Below are 14,845 nucleotides of genomic sequence, written 5' to 3'. Positions count from 1 at the left end.
CCCTCTCCCTCAGAGTAGCTGTCATATACCGTCCACCAGGCTCACCCACCCAGTTCCTTGACCACTTTTCAGCCTGGCTGTCACACTTTATGTCCTCAGAGTTACCAACCCTGATCCTAGGAGACTTTAACATCCCCATGAACAGCCCCTCCTCCCCTTCTGCATCCCAGCTTCTATCTCTCACCACCTCCCTTGGCCTCTCACAGCTCTCATCCTCTGAGACACATGAAGATGGTAACACCCTTGACCTGGTCTTTATCCGCCTCTGCTCAATCTCTGACTTTGACAACTCACCTCTTCCCCTCTCTGACCACAACATCCTCTCCTTCAAGCTCACAAACCCTCGTCCGCCCCAGCACACTCCCACCAATCACACATTCAGAAACCTACAGGCCATCGATTCTCAGACACTTTCAGACTCTTTACACACATCACTGTCCCCTATATCCTCACTTTCCTGTCCTGATCTGGCTGTAAAGCACTACAATGACACACTCAGGACTACGCTAGACCAAGTAGCGCCCCTCACCCTCAGAAAGACCAAACACAGAGTAAAACAGCCCTGGCTCACATCACAAACTCGATTTCTCCAGCGATGCTCCAGGAGCGCCGAACGCCTATGGAGGAAAACCCGCACACCAGAAAACTTCATCCACTACAAGTTCATGTTAAGGACCTATAACTATTCCCTTCACCTCGCCAAACAGACCTACTTCACCAACCTTGTTTCCTCACTTGCCAACAATCCAAAAAAACTCTTTGACACCTTTCACTCCCTCCTCAGTCCCAAAGTACAGACCCCTGTCACAGCCCTTCATGCTGATGACCTGGCCTCGTATTTCACAGAGAAAATTAAAAACATCCGCCAAGAGATCAGCTCCCAGCCACCAAGCCCTGTGAATCCCATCCCTCCCCATATTCCATCCAGCTCACTTTCCACATTTGACCCAGTCACAGAGGAGGAAGTCTCCAGGCTCCTATCCTCCTCTCGTCCTACAACTTGCCCTACTGATCCCTTCCCCACACCTCTACTCCAGTCCCTCTCTCCGGTTGTCGCCACTCACCTAACTAAAATCTTCAATCTCTCTCTCTCTTCGGGTATCTTCCCCTCCTCCCTCAAACACTCTATCATTACTCCATTATTAAAAAAACCTTCTCTCGATCCGTCCTGCACAAGCAACTACAGACCAGTCTCCAATCTCTCCTTCATCTCTAAACTCTTGGAGCGCCTGGTCTACTCTCGCCTCACCCGCTACCTCTCCTCTCACTCTCTTCTAGATCCTTTACAGTCTGGCTTCCGCCCTTTACACTCAACAGAAACTGCCCTTGTCAAAGTGACCAATGACCTATTGACAGCAAAACGTAACGGTGACCACTCTCTGCTTATTCTTCTTGATCTTTCTGCTGCCTTTGACACTGTTGACCACCATCTCCTTCTCTCTATGCTCCACTCTATCGGCCTAAAGGACACTGTTCTTTCCTGGTTCTCATCCTATCTTTCTGGCCGCTCATTCAGTGTATCATTTGCTGGCTCCACATCTTCTCCTCTTCCTCTCACTGTTGGGGTCCCTCAAGGTTCAGTCCTTGGCCCTCTTCTTTTCTCCCTCTACACTGCCCCAATTGGTCAGACCATCAGCAGATTTGGCTTTCAGTACCATCTTTATGCTGATGACACACAGCTATACACCTCCTCCCCTGAGCTCACCCCCGCTGTACTACAGAACACCAGTGACTGCCTGACTGCAGTTTGCAATGTCATGTCTGCTCTCTATCTGAAACTTAACCTTTCCAAAACTGAACTTCTTCTTTTCCCTCCATCTTCCAACTTTCCTCAACCTGACATCTCCCTCTCTGTGTGTGGCACAACGATAAGTCCTAGGCCGCAAGCCCGCTGCCTGGGGGTTATACTTGACACTGATCTCTCCTTCACCTCCCACATACAATCTCTTGCCCGCACCTGCCGCTTGCACCTCAAGAACATCTCTAGAATCCGCCCCTTTCTCACAATGGAAACGACAAAAACCCTCACCGTGGCCCTGATCCACTCTCGCTTGGACTACTGTAACTCTCTATTAATTGGTCTCCCCCTAACTAGACTCTCTCCTCTACAGTCAATCCTTAATGCAGCAGCCAGGGTCACCTATCTGGCTAACCGCTACTCGGATGCCTCTGCTCTGTGCCAGTCATTGCACTGGCTGCCCATATATCATAGGATCCAATTCAAACTGCTTGTTCTCGCCCACAAAGCTCTCCACAGTGCAGCACCCTCCTACATCTCCACCCTCCTCTCTGTCTATCAGTCCACCCGTTCTCTACGCTCTGCAAGCGACTTTCGACTAACATCCACACTAATTCGAACCTCCCACTCCCGGATCCAAGACTTCTTCCGAGCTGCACCAACCCTCTGGAACGCTCTACCCCAAGAAGTTAGGACAAATCACAACTTACTCAGCTTCAGACGCACCCTAAAGACGCATCTTTTTAGGGCGGCCTATCACACTCCCTAATCAGATTCGATTCACATAGTCCCTCTACAACCTCTCACAACATAGCTCCACATCAAACTCCATGGCACCCAAAGGCATCTCAAGGCTCGGGCCCACTGGTCCAGGAAACCATTATCCAGCCCCATTTCCGTGAGATGGTTGGATTGTCATTGTAAATAAGCACTTGAACCTTGCCTCTCCCCCCATCTCATTGTAGATTGTAAGCTCTCACGAGCAGGGTTGTATTTTTTTCCCCTCTAAATATTGTATTTCTATAACTGTTACTTGTTTGTATATGATCCTCCTGAATTGTAAAGCGCTACGGAATATGTTGGCGCTATAGAAATAAAGATTATTATTATTATTATTATAATCTGTCTGGGGGTCCGAGCTGTGGAATCCGGAGGGCACACAAAACGGTCTGGTAAGCCACAACCTCTGGTTTGTGGACTTTCTTATACACTCTCTGGGGGTCATTCTGAAGGAGTGTATTCTTTACTGCAGAGCCTCCACCTCAGCAGCATGTCTCACACTAGGAGCAAGGCTGCAAAGCTGTACTCAATATGCACTGCATGTAAGCTCGTACTGCCTGAACCGAGCACATATCCTCATTGTGATGCCTGCTCTAACATGGTGGTGCCTCAGCCTGGAGTCTCCCCAGTGGTCCCTCCGGCTGCTCCAGCCCCGGTGGCTGAACCCCTGGCTTGGGTAGAATTGTTTTCTAAGTCTATCTCCCAGTCCTTCGCCGACTCCATGGGACAGCTGTCCCGGACTCTGCTAACCTTGCATCAGCCCCCTTCTCAGGGCGCCTCTGCTGCTTCGGCTCGCTCTGCAGAGCTCACAGAGGATTCTTCATCTGCTCCCAGACACCGTCCTCCTAAGAGGAGACGCAGGGATCCCTCTCCTTCCTCGTCCCGCCGCTCCGATTCACGAGCCGACCCGCAGGACGAGGAGGATATCTTTACTGGGGGCTCGGACGCTACCTCCATGTGCCCCATTGATCTGACCGAGGGTGATGCAGATGTGAGTGATTTGATTGCGTCCATTAATTCTGTACTGGACCTCAATCCGCCAGTATCAGAGGAGCAACCCTCTCTGGCAGAAAAGCACCAGTTTACCTTGCCTAAGAGAACAAGGAGTGTGTTCTTTAACCACTCCAGTTTTCAAGCCACTGTGTCCAAGCCCAGAGCCTGTCCTGACAAACGTTTCCCAAAGCGTGGTTCTGATGATCGTTATCCTTTTCCACCAGAGGTGGTCAAGGAGTGGGCTCACTCACCAAAGGTAGACCCTCCGGTGTCTAGACTCTCAGCCCGGACAGTTGTATCTGTGGCTGATGGCACCTCACTTAAGGATCCCACTGACCGCCAGGTTGACCTCCTGGCCAAGTCTGTCTATGAGGCGGCAGGGGCCTCGTTCTCCCCATCCTTTGCAGCAGTGTGGGCTCTCAAAGCCATCTCTGCTTCCCTAGAGGAGATGCATTCCCTCACTAGGGACTCTATGCCTGAATTGGTTGCCTTAACTTCCCAGGCTTCAGCCTTTTCAGCCTACGCCATGTCTGCCATGCTGGAGGCCTCTCACCGCACTGCGGTGGCCTCCGCTAATTCCCTCGCTATCCGCAGGATCTTGTGGCTTCGACAGTGGAGGGCAGATGCTTCCTCAAAGAAGTACCTTGCTGGGCTCCCATTTGCTGGGTCCAGGCTGTTCGGTGAACAACTGGATGAAATAATTAAGGAGGCTACTGGCGGGAAGAGTACTTCCTTGCCACAGACTAAAACCAGGAAACCTGTCCAGGGCAGGAACCAGTCGAGGTTTCGTTCCTTTCGTTCCTCTAACTGGTCGTCCTCTAAGCCCTCGGCCTCGTCCACTAACTCAGCCAAGGACCAGAAGCCCACCTGGCGCAAGAAGCCGCGTCCACAAAAGTCCGCAGGAGCTGCTGCCACCAAGGCAGCCTCCTCTTGACTATCTGGCCGAGCCAGCAACGTCCTTGGTCGGTGGCAGGCTCTCCCACTTTGGCGACGTGTGGTTTCAACACGTCTCCGATCAGTGGGTGCGGGATATCATCTCCCATGGCTACAGGATAGAGTTCTCTTCCAGCCCGCCAAACAGATATTTTCTGTCAACTCCCCCCTGCTCCAAGGCCGCCGCCTTCTCTCAGGCCGTGGCATCCTTGCAGGCCAGCGGAGTGATTGTACCGGTTCCCGCCAGGGAACGGTTCAGAGGTTTTTACTCAAATCTCTTCCTAGTCCCCAAAAAGGACGGGTCCTTCCGGCCCATCCTGGATCTCAAGCTTCTCAACAAGCATGTTCAGGTGCGGCACTTTCGCATGGAGTCTCTGCGATCAGTCATTGCCTCAATGACCCAAGGAGATTTCCTGGCATCCATCGACATCAGAGATGCCTATCTGCATGTGCCAATTGCAGTTTCACACCAGCGTTGGCTAAGTTTTGCAATCGGAGAGGAACATTTCCAATTCGTGGCTCTCCCCTTCGGGTTAGCCACGGCCCCTCGAGTATTTACCAAGGTCATGGCAGCAGTGGTTGCGGTTCTGCACCTCCAGGGGTTGGCAGTGATTCCTTACCTGGACGACCTTCTTGTCAAGGCTTCATCCAGCGCAGACTGTCAGCGGAGTGTCTCGCTCACTCTCGCCACTCTTGTTCAATTCGAGTGGCTTGTCAATCTGCCCAAGTCCACTCTGACCCCGACCCAAAAACTCACGTACCTATGGATGCAATTCGAGACTCTGCCGGCACTTGTCAAGCTGCCCTTAGTCAAACAGCAGTCCCTCCATCTGGCGGTGCGCTCTCTGTTGAGGCCCCGCCGTCATTCCATCAGGCACCTCATGCAGGTGCTGGGTCAGATGGTGGCGTCAATGGAAGCGGTTCCCTTTGCCCAGTTCCATCTGCGTCCTCTGCAGCTGGACATTCTCCGCTGTTGGGACAAGCGGACTTCTTCCTTGCACAGGTTGGTGGCTCTGTCGCCACAGACCAGGAGCTCTCTTCAGTGGTGGCTTCGGCCCCTCTCTCTGTCTCAGGGACGCTCCTTCCTGGCCCCGTCCTGGGTGATCCTCACCACGGATGCCAGTCTATCCGGCTGGGGAGCAGTATTTCTCCACCACCGAGCACAGGGCACTTGGACTCCGTCCGAATCAGCCCTCTCGATCAATGTGCTGGAAATCAGAGCTGTGTTCTTAGCTCTCGTAGCCTTTCACCACCTGTTGGCGGGCAAGCACATTCGAGTCCAGTCAGACAACGCGACAGCAGTTGCCTACATCAATCACCAGGGCGGGACTCGCAGCCGCCTGGCAATGTTGGAGGTTCAACGCATCCTTCAGTGGACGGAGGACTCCAAGTCCACCATATCCGCAGTCCACATCCCAGGCGTAGAAAACTGGGAGGCAGATTATCTCAGCCGTCAAACCGTGGACAACGGCGAGTGGGCTCTGCATCCGGCAGTGTTCCGGTCGATCTGCCGCAAGTGGGGCACTCCGGAAGTGGATCTAATGGCATCCCGGCACAACAACAAGGTCCCGGTTTACGTGGCTCGCTCCCACGATCCTCAGGCCTTTGCAGCGGACGCGCTGGTTCAGGATTGGTCCCAGTTCCGTCTGTGTTATGTGTTTCCCCCTCTAGTTCTCTTGCCCAGAGTCCTGCGCAAGATCAGAATGGAGGGCCGTCGGGTCATACTCATTGCTCCAGACTGGCCCAGGCGAGCTTGGTACCCAGACCTGCTCCGTCTGTTCGTAGAGGTGCCGTGGCATCTCCCGGACCGCCCAGACCTTCTCTCACAAGGTCCGTTTTTCCGCCAGAATTCTGCAGTTCTCAGATTGACGGCGTGGCTCTTGAGTCCTGGATCCTGACGGCTTCCGGCATTCCTCCCGAAGTCATCTCCACTATGACTCAGGCTCGGAAGTCTTCCTCGGCCAAAATTTACCACAGGACTTGGAGAATTTTCCTGTCCTGGTGTCATTCTTCCGGCCATGCCCCTTGGCCTTTTTCCCTGCCGACCCTTCTGTCCTTCCTGCAGTCTGGTCTGCAGCTAGGACTATCCCTCAATTCCCTCAAGGGACAGGTCTCGGCTCTGTAAGTGTTGTTCCAGCGGCGTATCGCCCGGCTGGCTCAGGTGCGCACCTTCATGCAGGGCGCATCTCACATCATTCCGCCTTACCGGCGGCCTCTGGATCCCTGGGACCTTAATCTGGTCCTCACGGCCTTGCAGAAACCCCCTTTTGAGCCACTTAGGGAGGTTTCTTTGTCTCGTCTTTCACAGAAAGTGGTCTTTCTAGTGGCCATAACTTCCCTCAGGAGAGTCTCTGATTTGGCTGCGCTCTCCTCGGAGTCACCTTTTTTGGTTTTTCACCAAGATAAGGTGGTTCTTCGTTCGTCTCCGGACTTTCTTCCTAAGGTGGTATCTCCTTTCCACCTTAACCAGGATATTTCCCTGCCTTCCTTTTGTCCGGCTCCTGTTCATCGCTTTGAAAAAGCGTTGCATACTCTGGATCTGGTGCGGGCGCTCCGGATCTATGTGTCTCGCACCGCTGCTCTTAGGCGGTGCACCTCTCTCTTTGTGCTGACCACTGGTTAGCGTAAGGGCCTCTCGGCTTCTAAGCCGACCCTAGCTCGCTGGATTAGGTCGGCCATTTCCGATGCCTACCAGTGTACTCAAGTGCCTCCCCCGCCGGGGATCAAGGCACACTCGACCAGAGCTGTCGGTGCCTCTTGGGCTTTCAGGCACCAGGCTACGGCTCAGCAGGTCTGTCAGGCTGCCACTTGGTCCAGTCTGCATACCTTTTCGAAGCACTACCAAGTGCATGCTCATGCTTCGGCAGATGCAAGCTTGGGCAGACGCATCCTTCAGGCGGCTGTCGCCCATTTGTGAAGTTAGGTTTCGCCTACTTCTCAGTTTTCTGTTTATTCCCACCCATGAACTGCTTTGAGACGTCCCATGGTCTGGGTCTCCCATAAGGAACGATGAAGAAAAAGAGAATTTTGTTTACTTACCGTAAATTCTTTTTCTTATAGTTCCGACATGGGAGACCCAGCACCCTCCCTGTTGCCTGTTGGCAGTTTTCTTGTTCCGTGTGTTTTCACCGGCTGTTGTTGTAGACAGAGGTTCCGGTTTTTCCGGGTTTTGCTCTATCTCTACTTGTGGGTGGATGTCCTCCTTCAGCTTTTGCACTAAACTGGCTATATTTGGTTATCCAGTGGGTGTATATGCTAGGAGGGAGGAGCTACACTTTTTAGTGTAGTACTTTGTGTGTCCTCCGGAGGCAGAAGCTATACACCCATGGTCTGGGTCTCCCATGTCGGAACTATAAGAAAAAGAATTTACGGTAAGTAAACAAAATTCTCTTTTTTTTACAGTCCGGTCTGCAGCTAGGACTGTCCCTCAACTCTCTCAAGGGACAAGTCTCAGCTCTATCAGTGCTGTTCCAGCGGCGTCTCGCCCGGCTGGCTCAGGTCCGCACCTTCATGCAAGGTGCGTCTCACATCATTCCGCCTTATCGGCGGCCCTTGGATCCCTGGGACCTTAACTTGGTCCTCACGGTATTGCAGAAACCCCCTTTCGAGCCCCTTAGGGAGGTTGCTTTGTATCGTCTTTCTCAAAAGGTGGCCTTTCTAGTTGCCATAACTTCTCTCAGGAGAGTCTCTGATTTGGCTGCGCTCTCCTCGGAGTCACCTTTTTTGGTTTTTCACCAAGACAAGGTAGTTCTCCGTCCGACCCAGGACTTTCTTCCTAAGGTGGTCTCTCCCTTCCACCTTAACCAGGATATTTCCTTGCCTTCCTTCTGTCCGGCCCCTGTTCATCGCTTTGAGAAAGCGCTGCATACTCTAGATCTGGTGCGTGCTCTCCGGATTTATGTGTCTCGCACCGCTGCGCTTAGGCGGTGCACCTCTCTTTTTGTGCTAACCACAGGGCGGCGCAAGGGTCTCTCTGCTTCTAACCCGACCTTGGCCCGTTGGATTAGATCGACCATTTCGGACGCCTACCAGAGTACTCAGGTGCCTCCCCCGCCGGGGATCAAAGCACACTCGACCAGAGCTGTCGGTGCCTCTTGGGCTTTTAGGCACCAGGCTACGGCTCAACAAGTCTGTCAGGCTGCCACTTGGACTAGCCTGCATACCTTTTCGAAGCACTACCAAGTGCATGCTCATGCTTCGGCAGATGCGAGCTTGGGCAGACGCATCCTTCAGGCGGCTGTCGCCCACTTGTGAAGTTAGGCTCCGCCTACTTCTTAGTTTTTCTGTTTATTCCCACCCAGGGACAGCTTTGGAACGTCCCATGGTATGGGTCTCCCAAAGGAACGATAAAGAAAAAGAGAATTTTGTTACTTACCGTAAATTCTTTTTCTTATAGTTCCGTATTGGGAAACCCAGCTCCCTCCCTGTTGCCTGTTGGCAATTTTCTTGTTCCGTGTGTTATCACCGGCTGTTGTCGTGGACAGAGTCTCCGGTTGTTCCGGTTCTTACTCGGTTCTACTTGTGGGTGGCTATTCTCCTTCAGCTTTTGCACTAAACTGGCTAGGACTGGCTACCAGGGGGTGTATAAGCTCAGAGGGAGGAGCTACACTTTTAAGTGTAGTACTTTGTGTGTCCTCCGGAGGCAGAAGCGAAACACCCATGGTATGGGTCTCCCAATACGGAACTATAAGAAAAAGAATTTACGGTAAGTAACAAAATTCTCTTTTTTATGGCGATCTACGGTGCAGAAAAATAGCAGCCACCATTTTCCTGAATCCACGTTTTTGCAAAATGTAGATTTTTGTGTTCAAGTAGAATTCCACTCAAAATATATTTGCTCATCTCTAGTTAGCAGCTTGTATATGTTGAAAAAAGTAAAGGGGCTTTCCCAGGATAAAAAAAGTGTCGTAACTTGGAAAAATATTGTGACGGAGTGCATGAAAGTAGATATATGAGAGGGGGTCTTCTTGGTTACAAAACATGGCCTAGTGAAAAAGTAAACACATTTACAGTATACTTGCCTCTTACATTCCTTGGTGTTCCCACATTGGTGTTCACTGATCCTCACCATGACCATACTGAAGATACATTCTTGCTGACTGCAATGGTTTCTTGATATGAGGTCACTATAGTCGAAATTTCACTGCAGCAGGAAGGTAACATGCCAGTTTGGAAGTCACATCTCCATGTAAACAAAGAGGAGACGCGATCGCACTACAGAATTCAGATTACAGGGTGTTTTATCTTTATATTGGTCCCAATTCTACTAAAAAAAAAAAAGCAAACCGTTCTGCAACTTACTGATGGATCTTCATTATTTGTCAGACTGGCAGAAATTGACAATACTTTTCTTGTATTTCCAGTGGGATGGCACAGTTAGAGTCTGGGATCACCGTCAGTCTGAATTTTATGAAGAGGATTTACGCACCCCACCACTGGAGTCTGAAGGAAGTCCCGCTAGCAGTTCCTCCTCCTGGTAGCCAACTGCAATGACCACTAACACACTTTGGCTTGCTATCAAATTGAAGATAAACGGGACATCAATAAATTTATGCTTAGTATGTGTAGTTTGGTGAATGTAATGAAATGAAGAATAGATTTCTTCTTCAGAATTGAAATAACTAAGGACTATTGCACCTTGCTGACCAAGATAATGACTGGTGTGAGTTCTGGTGGTGGGATTCTGGGACAGCAATGACACCTGTTATTCACATAGAGTGGAACAGAGATGCATTATGGTGTGTTGTTTGCTGGCTTTAATTTCTATAATAAACCTGTCCCAAATTAATTGTATATTTACTTTTTAGTATAAACAAATGTGTCCAATATTTGGAATTTTTGATTTTTACAGACATTAATATTAATGTTACAAGCAACTCCAGACCAGTAAATTGAAGTCTGGATCTAAATATGGATATATTTTAACCTGTTTGCTTACTGTGAGGTCTGTTGTCACATGATTTTAGAAGCTCAGAAATGAGAAACAGAAGGTTTTTTAGGATACTTATAATTGTTTATTTATGCGTGCGTTATTCCCCCTTTAAACGTTCTGGAGGTTGGTGAGGGTTTGGGTCTTAAAATCCCTATCGATTGCTGAAAAGACTGCCCTCAAGCAGTTACGTGAGCACATGGACAGAGTGTGGGCTTAAAGGGGTTCTCCACTACTTTTACAATCATATCCTATCCTTAGGATAGATCATCAATGTCTGATCGGCCGTTGTCCAACACCCCGCACCCCCTCCGATCAGCTGTTCTCAGTCGCGGCAGCAGGGAGCCGGAAATGCTCAGCTCTGGTGCTGCTCCGTCTCCTGATAGTTGTCGAGGTCGGGCACTGCACATCCGCCTCCTATTGATCTGAGTGGGAGGCGAATGTGCAGTATCCGGCCACGGCCACTATCAGAAGACGGAGCTGAGCATTTCCGGCTGCGTGCTGCCGCCTTCGGGACTGAACATAGCAGATCGGTGCAGGGCGTCGGACCCCAGACGATCAGACATTGATGAGCGATCCTAATGGGTACTTTGCACGTTGCGACAGCGCTACTGCGATATTGTCGGGGTCAAATCGAAAGTGACGCACATCCGGCGCCGGTAACGACGTCGCAACGTGTAAAGCCTAGAAGCACCGAGAAACGATCGCAAAATCGTCAAAAAACGGTGATCTGTGTAGTGTCGGTCATTTCCATAATTTCGCTGCAGCGACAGGTACGATGTTGTTCCTTGTTCCTGCGGCAGCACACATCGCTGTGTATGAAGCCGCAGGAGCGAGGAACATCTCCTTACCTGCGTCCCGCCTGCAATGCGGAAGGAAGGAGGTGGGCGGGATGTTTACGTCCCGCTCATCTCCGCCCCTCTACTTCTATTGGCCGCCTGCCGTGTGATGTCGCTGTGACGCCGCCCGACCCGCCCCCTTAGGAAGGAAGCGAGTCGCCGGCCAGTGCGACGTCGCAGGGCAGGTAAGTGCGTGTGAAGCTGCCGTAGCGATAATGTTCGCTACGGCAGCTATCACAAGATATCGCAATGGGGGCGGGGACTATCGCGCTTGGCATCGCTACAATCGGCTTGCGATGTCGCAGCGTGCAAAGTACCCCTAAGGATAGTCAATCAATGTTAAAATAGGGGGCAACCACTTTAATAATAGCAGCCTTTTGAGTAATCATTGTCTCTGATTCCACAGATTTCCTACACAGATTTTTGACACTTAAAGGTTTGATAAAACATTAAAAAATGAGCCTCTTTCTTTCAGAAATGAAAAAACAGTAGTTTAAAATCTTATTTCCATGTTCAGCTATCAGAAGTTAATCTACCAACCGCCTGTGAGAAGAGCTTTTGTGTCCCTGAGGCAATACTTCTTTTCTTGCTTCTGTGCTTTGATGTTTTTTGGGCTTTCATCCTAGTAATGACAATACAGCTTTCATTTTTTTTTCATCCCATGTCAGAGATGCAATAACATTGCCAGATGACAAAAAAAGACCCAGACATACAATATTTTGTCATAGAAAGTATGTAGATTCACTATCTATTAATGAGACAGGAATTTTATCATATTTTTCATGTTTTTATTTTTGTTTTACATTTCTTAGTAACAACAAATTTTTAGCTGATCGAGAGGTCCACGGAAAATTACCGAGACATCTCAGATTTTCATCCTTGGATCCGATCAAAATTGGCACTGCAAGTCAATGAGTCCATGAAAAAAATCAACCACCCTTGGATAACATCTAAGTGCTATTCAATTTTCACGGACTGTCAGAATGGAGAAGCTTGAGAAACTGTACAGTGCCGTCAAAAAGTAATCCAATCTTGTGACATTTTTCACATTTTTTTTCACGTTACACCCACAAACGTAATTGTATTTTAGTGGGATCTTATGTGATATACAACACAAAGTAGAAAGTATTTGTGAAGTGTAAAGAAAATTATACATTGTTTTCTAAATATTTTAAAACTATAAATCTGAAAATTGTGAGGTGAATTTATATTCAGTGTCCACCAGCTTTGCACTTATAGAGGCTAAAATATGTACGCATTCTTCTTTATATAATCACTCTAGCTCAGTGAGAATGGATGGAGCTTGTCTGTGACCAGCAATTTTCAAGTTTTGCCACAGATTCTCAATGGGACTTAGTTACCTCTAACAGGTTTTCCTCCAGGATTGCCCTGTATTTAGCTCCATCCATCTTCCCATCAACTTTGACCAGCTACCACCATGTTTGATGGTGAGGATGGTGTTTTTCCAAATGCCAGCTGTGTCCCTTACGTGGCTTTTTGTAAACTGCAAACGGGGCTTCTTATGGTATATTGCTTTTAGAAATGGCCTCCTTGCCACTCTTCTATAAAAGCCAGATTTGTGGAGTATACAACTAATAGTTGTCTTTATGGACAGGTTCTACCACCTGTGTTGTGGATCTCTGCAGCTCCTTGAGAGTGACTAAGGGCCTCTTGGCTGCTTCTCTTAATTAGTGCGCTCCTTGCTTGGGATGTTCATTTAGGTGGACGGCCATGTCTTAGTAGTTTTGCAGTTGTGCCATATTCCAATTTTGGATGATGGATTGAACAGTGCTCAGTGAGATGTTCAGAGCTTAGACTATTTTTTTATATATATATATATATATATATATATATATATATATATATATATATACTCTAGCCCTGCTTTACTCTTCAGAACTTTATCCCTGACCTGTCTGGTGTGTTCCATAATTTTCACAATGCGGTTTGATCCCTAATGTTCTCAAACGAATCTTTCGGGTCATTTTTGTGTACCATACTAATACATTGTATACTGAAATAGGGCTTTGGCAGCCCTTTCAGAATATCTAAATTTTATAGCTGTACGTTGCCCCGTTGTGTTGCTGAAAGCCACGGAAAATTTATAGTCGCGCACTGGCTATTAATGCAAAATGAATATTCATCACTCTGCCCCAGCGTCAATGATTGGGTGCAGTTAGACTGCCGAATTACTCGCCCGAGGCTCACATCACAGTCCTCGGACCGGACATCTACTATCCTGATCTGAGAGTGACAGCATGTATTGCTATGCAGCGGTGAGCGGATAATTCATGGGGGAAGGGGTGAATATTTATTTTGCATTAACAGCCAGCTCGCCACTATAATTTTTCCGGGGCTTAAATTACAGCAACACAATGAGACAACGTACAGCAATAAAAAGTTACATATCCTGAAACGGCTGCCCAAGCCCTATTTCAGGATACTGAAAATGAACCTGTAACCAGGGCTTATATTTTAAGCATACTCCCAAAAAGCTTGAAAAATCCTGCTAGGACTTATTTTGAGGGTTGACCTTTTCAGGAAACACAGTAATTAAGTGACTTTTGTAGGCAATTGGTCATACTACAGGGCGCTGAATAAAAATGCACAAAACAATTTACATATTTATATTTTAAAAATATTTAGAAAACCATGCACCATCTTCTTAAGGCCCTGTGCGCACTCTGCACTTTTTGCCGCGGATTTGCAATTTTTGTTCATAACCTTTCTGCAGTCATTCCCCAGCAAAATCTATGGAAAATCCAAAATACTGTGCGCATGTTGTGTTTTTTTTCCCTACAGGTTTTGCTGCAGAATTTGTGCAGCAAAAAGAGAAGTAGCATGTCACTTCTTTTCCCCAGGTACCTGCAGTTTTGCCATAGATAATGGTTAAAAACCGCAAGGACCAAGCCACGGAAAAAAACGCAACAAACAGCAGTAAAACCGCATGCGGATTTTGGCTGCGGTTTTTTTTTTTTGCGGATGCGGAATTCTGCCAGAGGGTGCGGATTTTACTTAAGAAAAACATTTTCCCAGTGCGCATAGACCCTTAGGCCATGTGCCCACGGGGAAAGTGGCCTGCGGCTATATCCGCAGGACATTCCGCAGGAGCGCCCAGAAATCCGCAGCACAACTTTGTCTGAGTTGTGCTGCATTTTTGGTGCGGCAGTCCAGTGGAATGTCCTGCGGATATGCTGCGGGCATTCTGGTTTGAGCACTGCATCCTCAATGCAGAACAAGTGCTGCAATGATCAGTGAGTTCATACTTACCTGTATCGCACAGCAACTTGGTTTCCAGCAAACTCCTGGAGTAGATGGGCGGGGCCTGGACGAGCTCCGCCCATCTCTTGCAGCCCACTCCTGGTTTCGTCCCGTTCTTCTACACCGAAGGAAGAGTCTCCGGTGTCTTCAATCAAGGCAGATAAGTATAGAGATGGCGCGGAACAATCCGCAGTAGCAATTGACATGCAGTTTCATGCGGCTGCGGGAAATCCGCAGCGTTTTCAGCAGCCGCACATACCGCAGCATTGATACAGCCCTCCCCAAATCCCATAGGATAACATGGGGAGTGTCTGTACTTGTGTAAACCTGCGGATTTGTCTGAAAAATCCGCAGGTTTTCCGTGGCAAAATC

General features: G+C 48.9%; 1 protein-coding gene across 2 annotated transcripts in view; it reads left to right on the top strand.

The window, feature by feature from the left end:
* DCAF11 (DDB1 and CUL4 associated factor 11) overlaps nucleotides 1–10,232 on the top strand; it is a 156,533-nt gene extending 146,301 nt beyond the window's left edge. For both annotated transcript variants that reach the window (XM_075319090.1, XM_075319082.1), the window contains one exon: nucleotides 9,808–10,232. In XM_075319090.1, the coding sequence (XP_075175205.1) occupies nucleotides 9,808–9,924 (117 nt within the window). In that variant the 3' untranslated portion in view covers nucleotides 9,925–10,232. The remainder of the gene's footprint in view (nucleotides 1–9,807) is intronic.
* The last annotated feature ends 4,613 nt before the right edge of the window (nucleotides 10,233–14,845 follow it).

The sequence above is a fragment of the Anomaloglossus baeobatrachus genome, chromosome 1 (genome assembly GCF_048569485.1).
Source record: "Anomaloglossus baeobatrachus isolate aAnoBae1 chromosome 1, aAnoBae1.hap1, whole genome shotgun sequence".
NCBI classification, from domain to species: Eukaryota; Metazoa; Chordata; class Amphibia; order Anura; family Aromobatidae; genus Anomaloglossus; species Anomaloglossus baeobatrachus.
The sequence above is the reverse complement of the archived record's forward strand: the minus strand, read 5'-3'. Positions and strand labels throughout refer to the sequence as shown.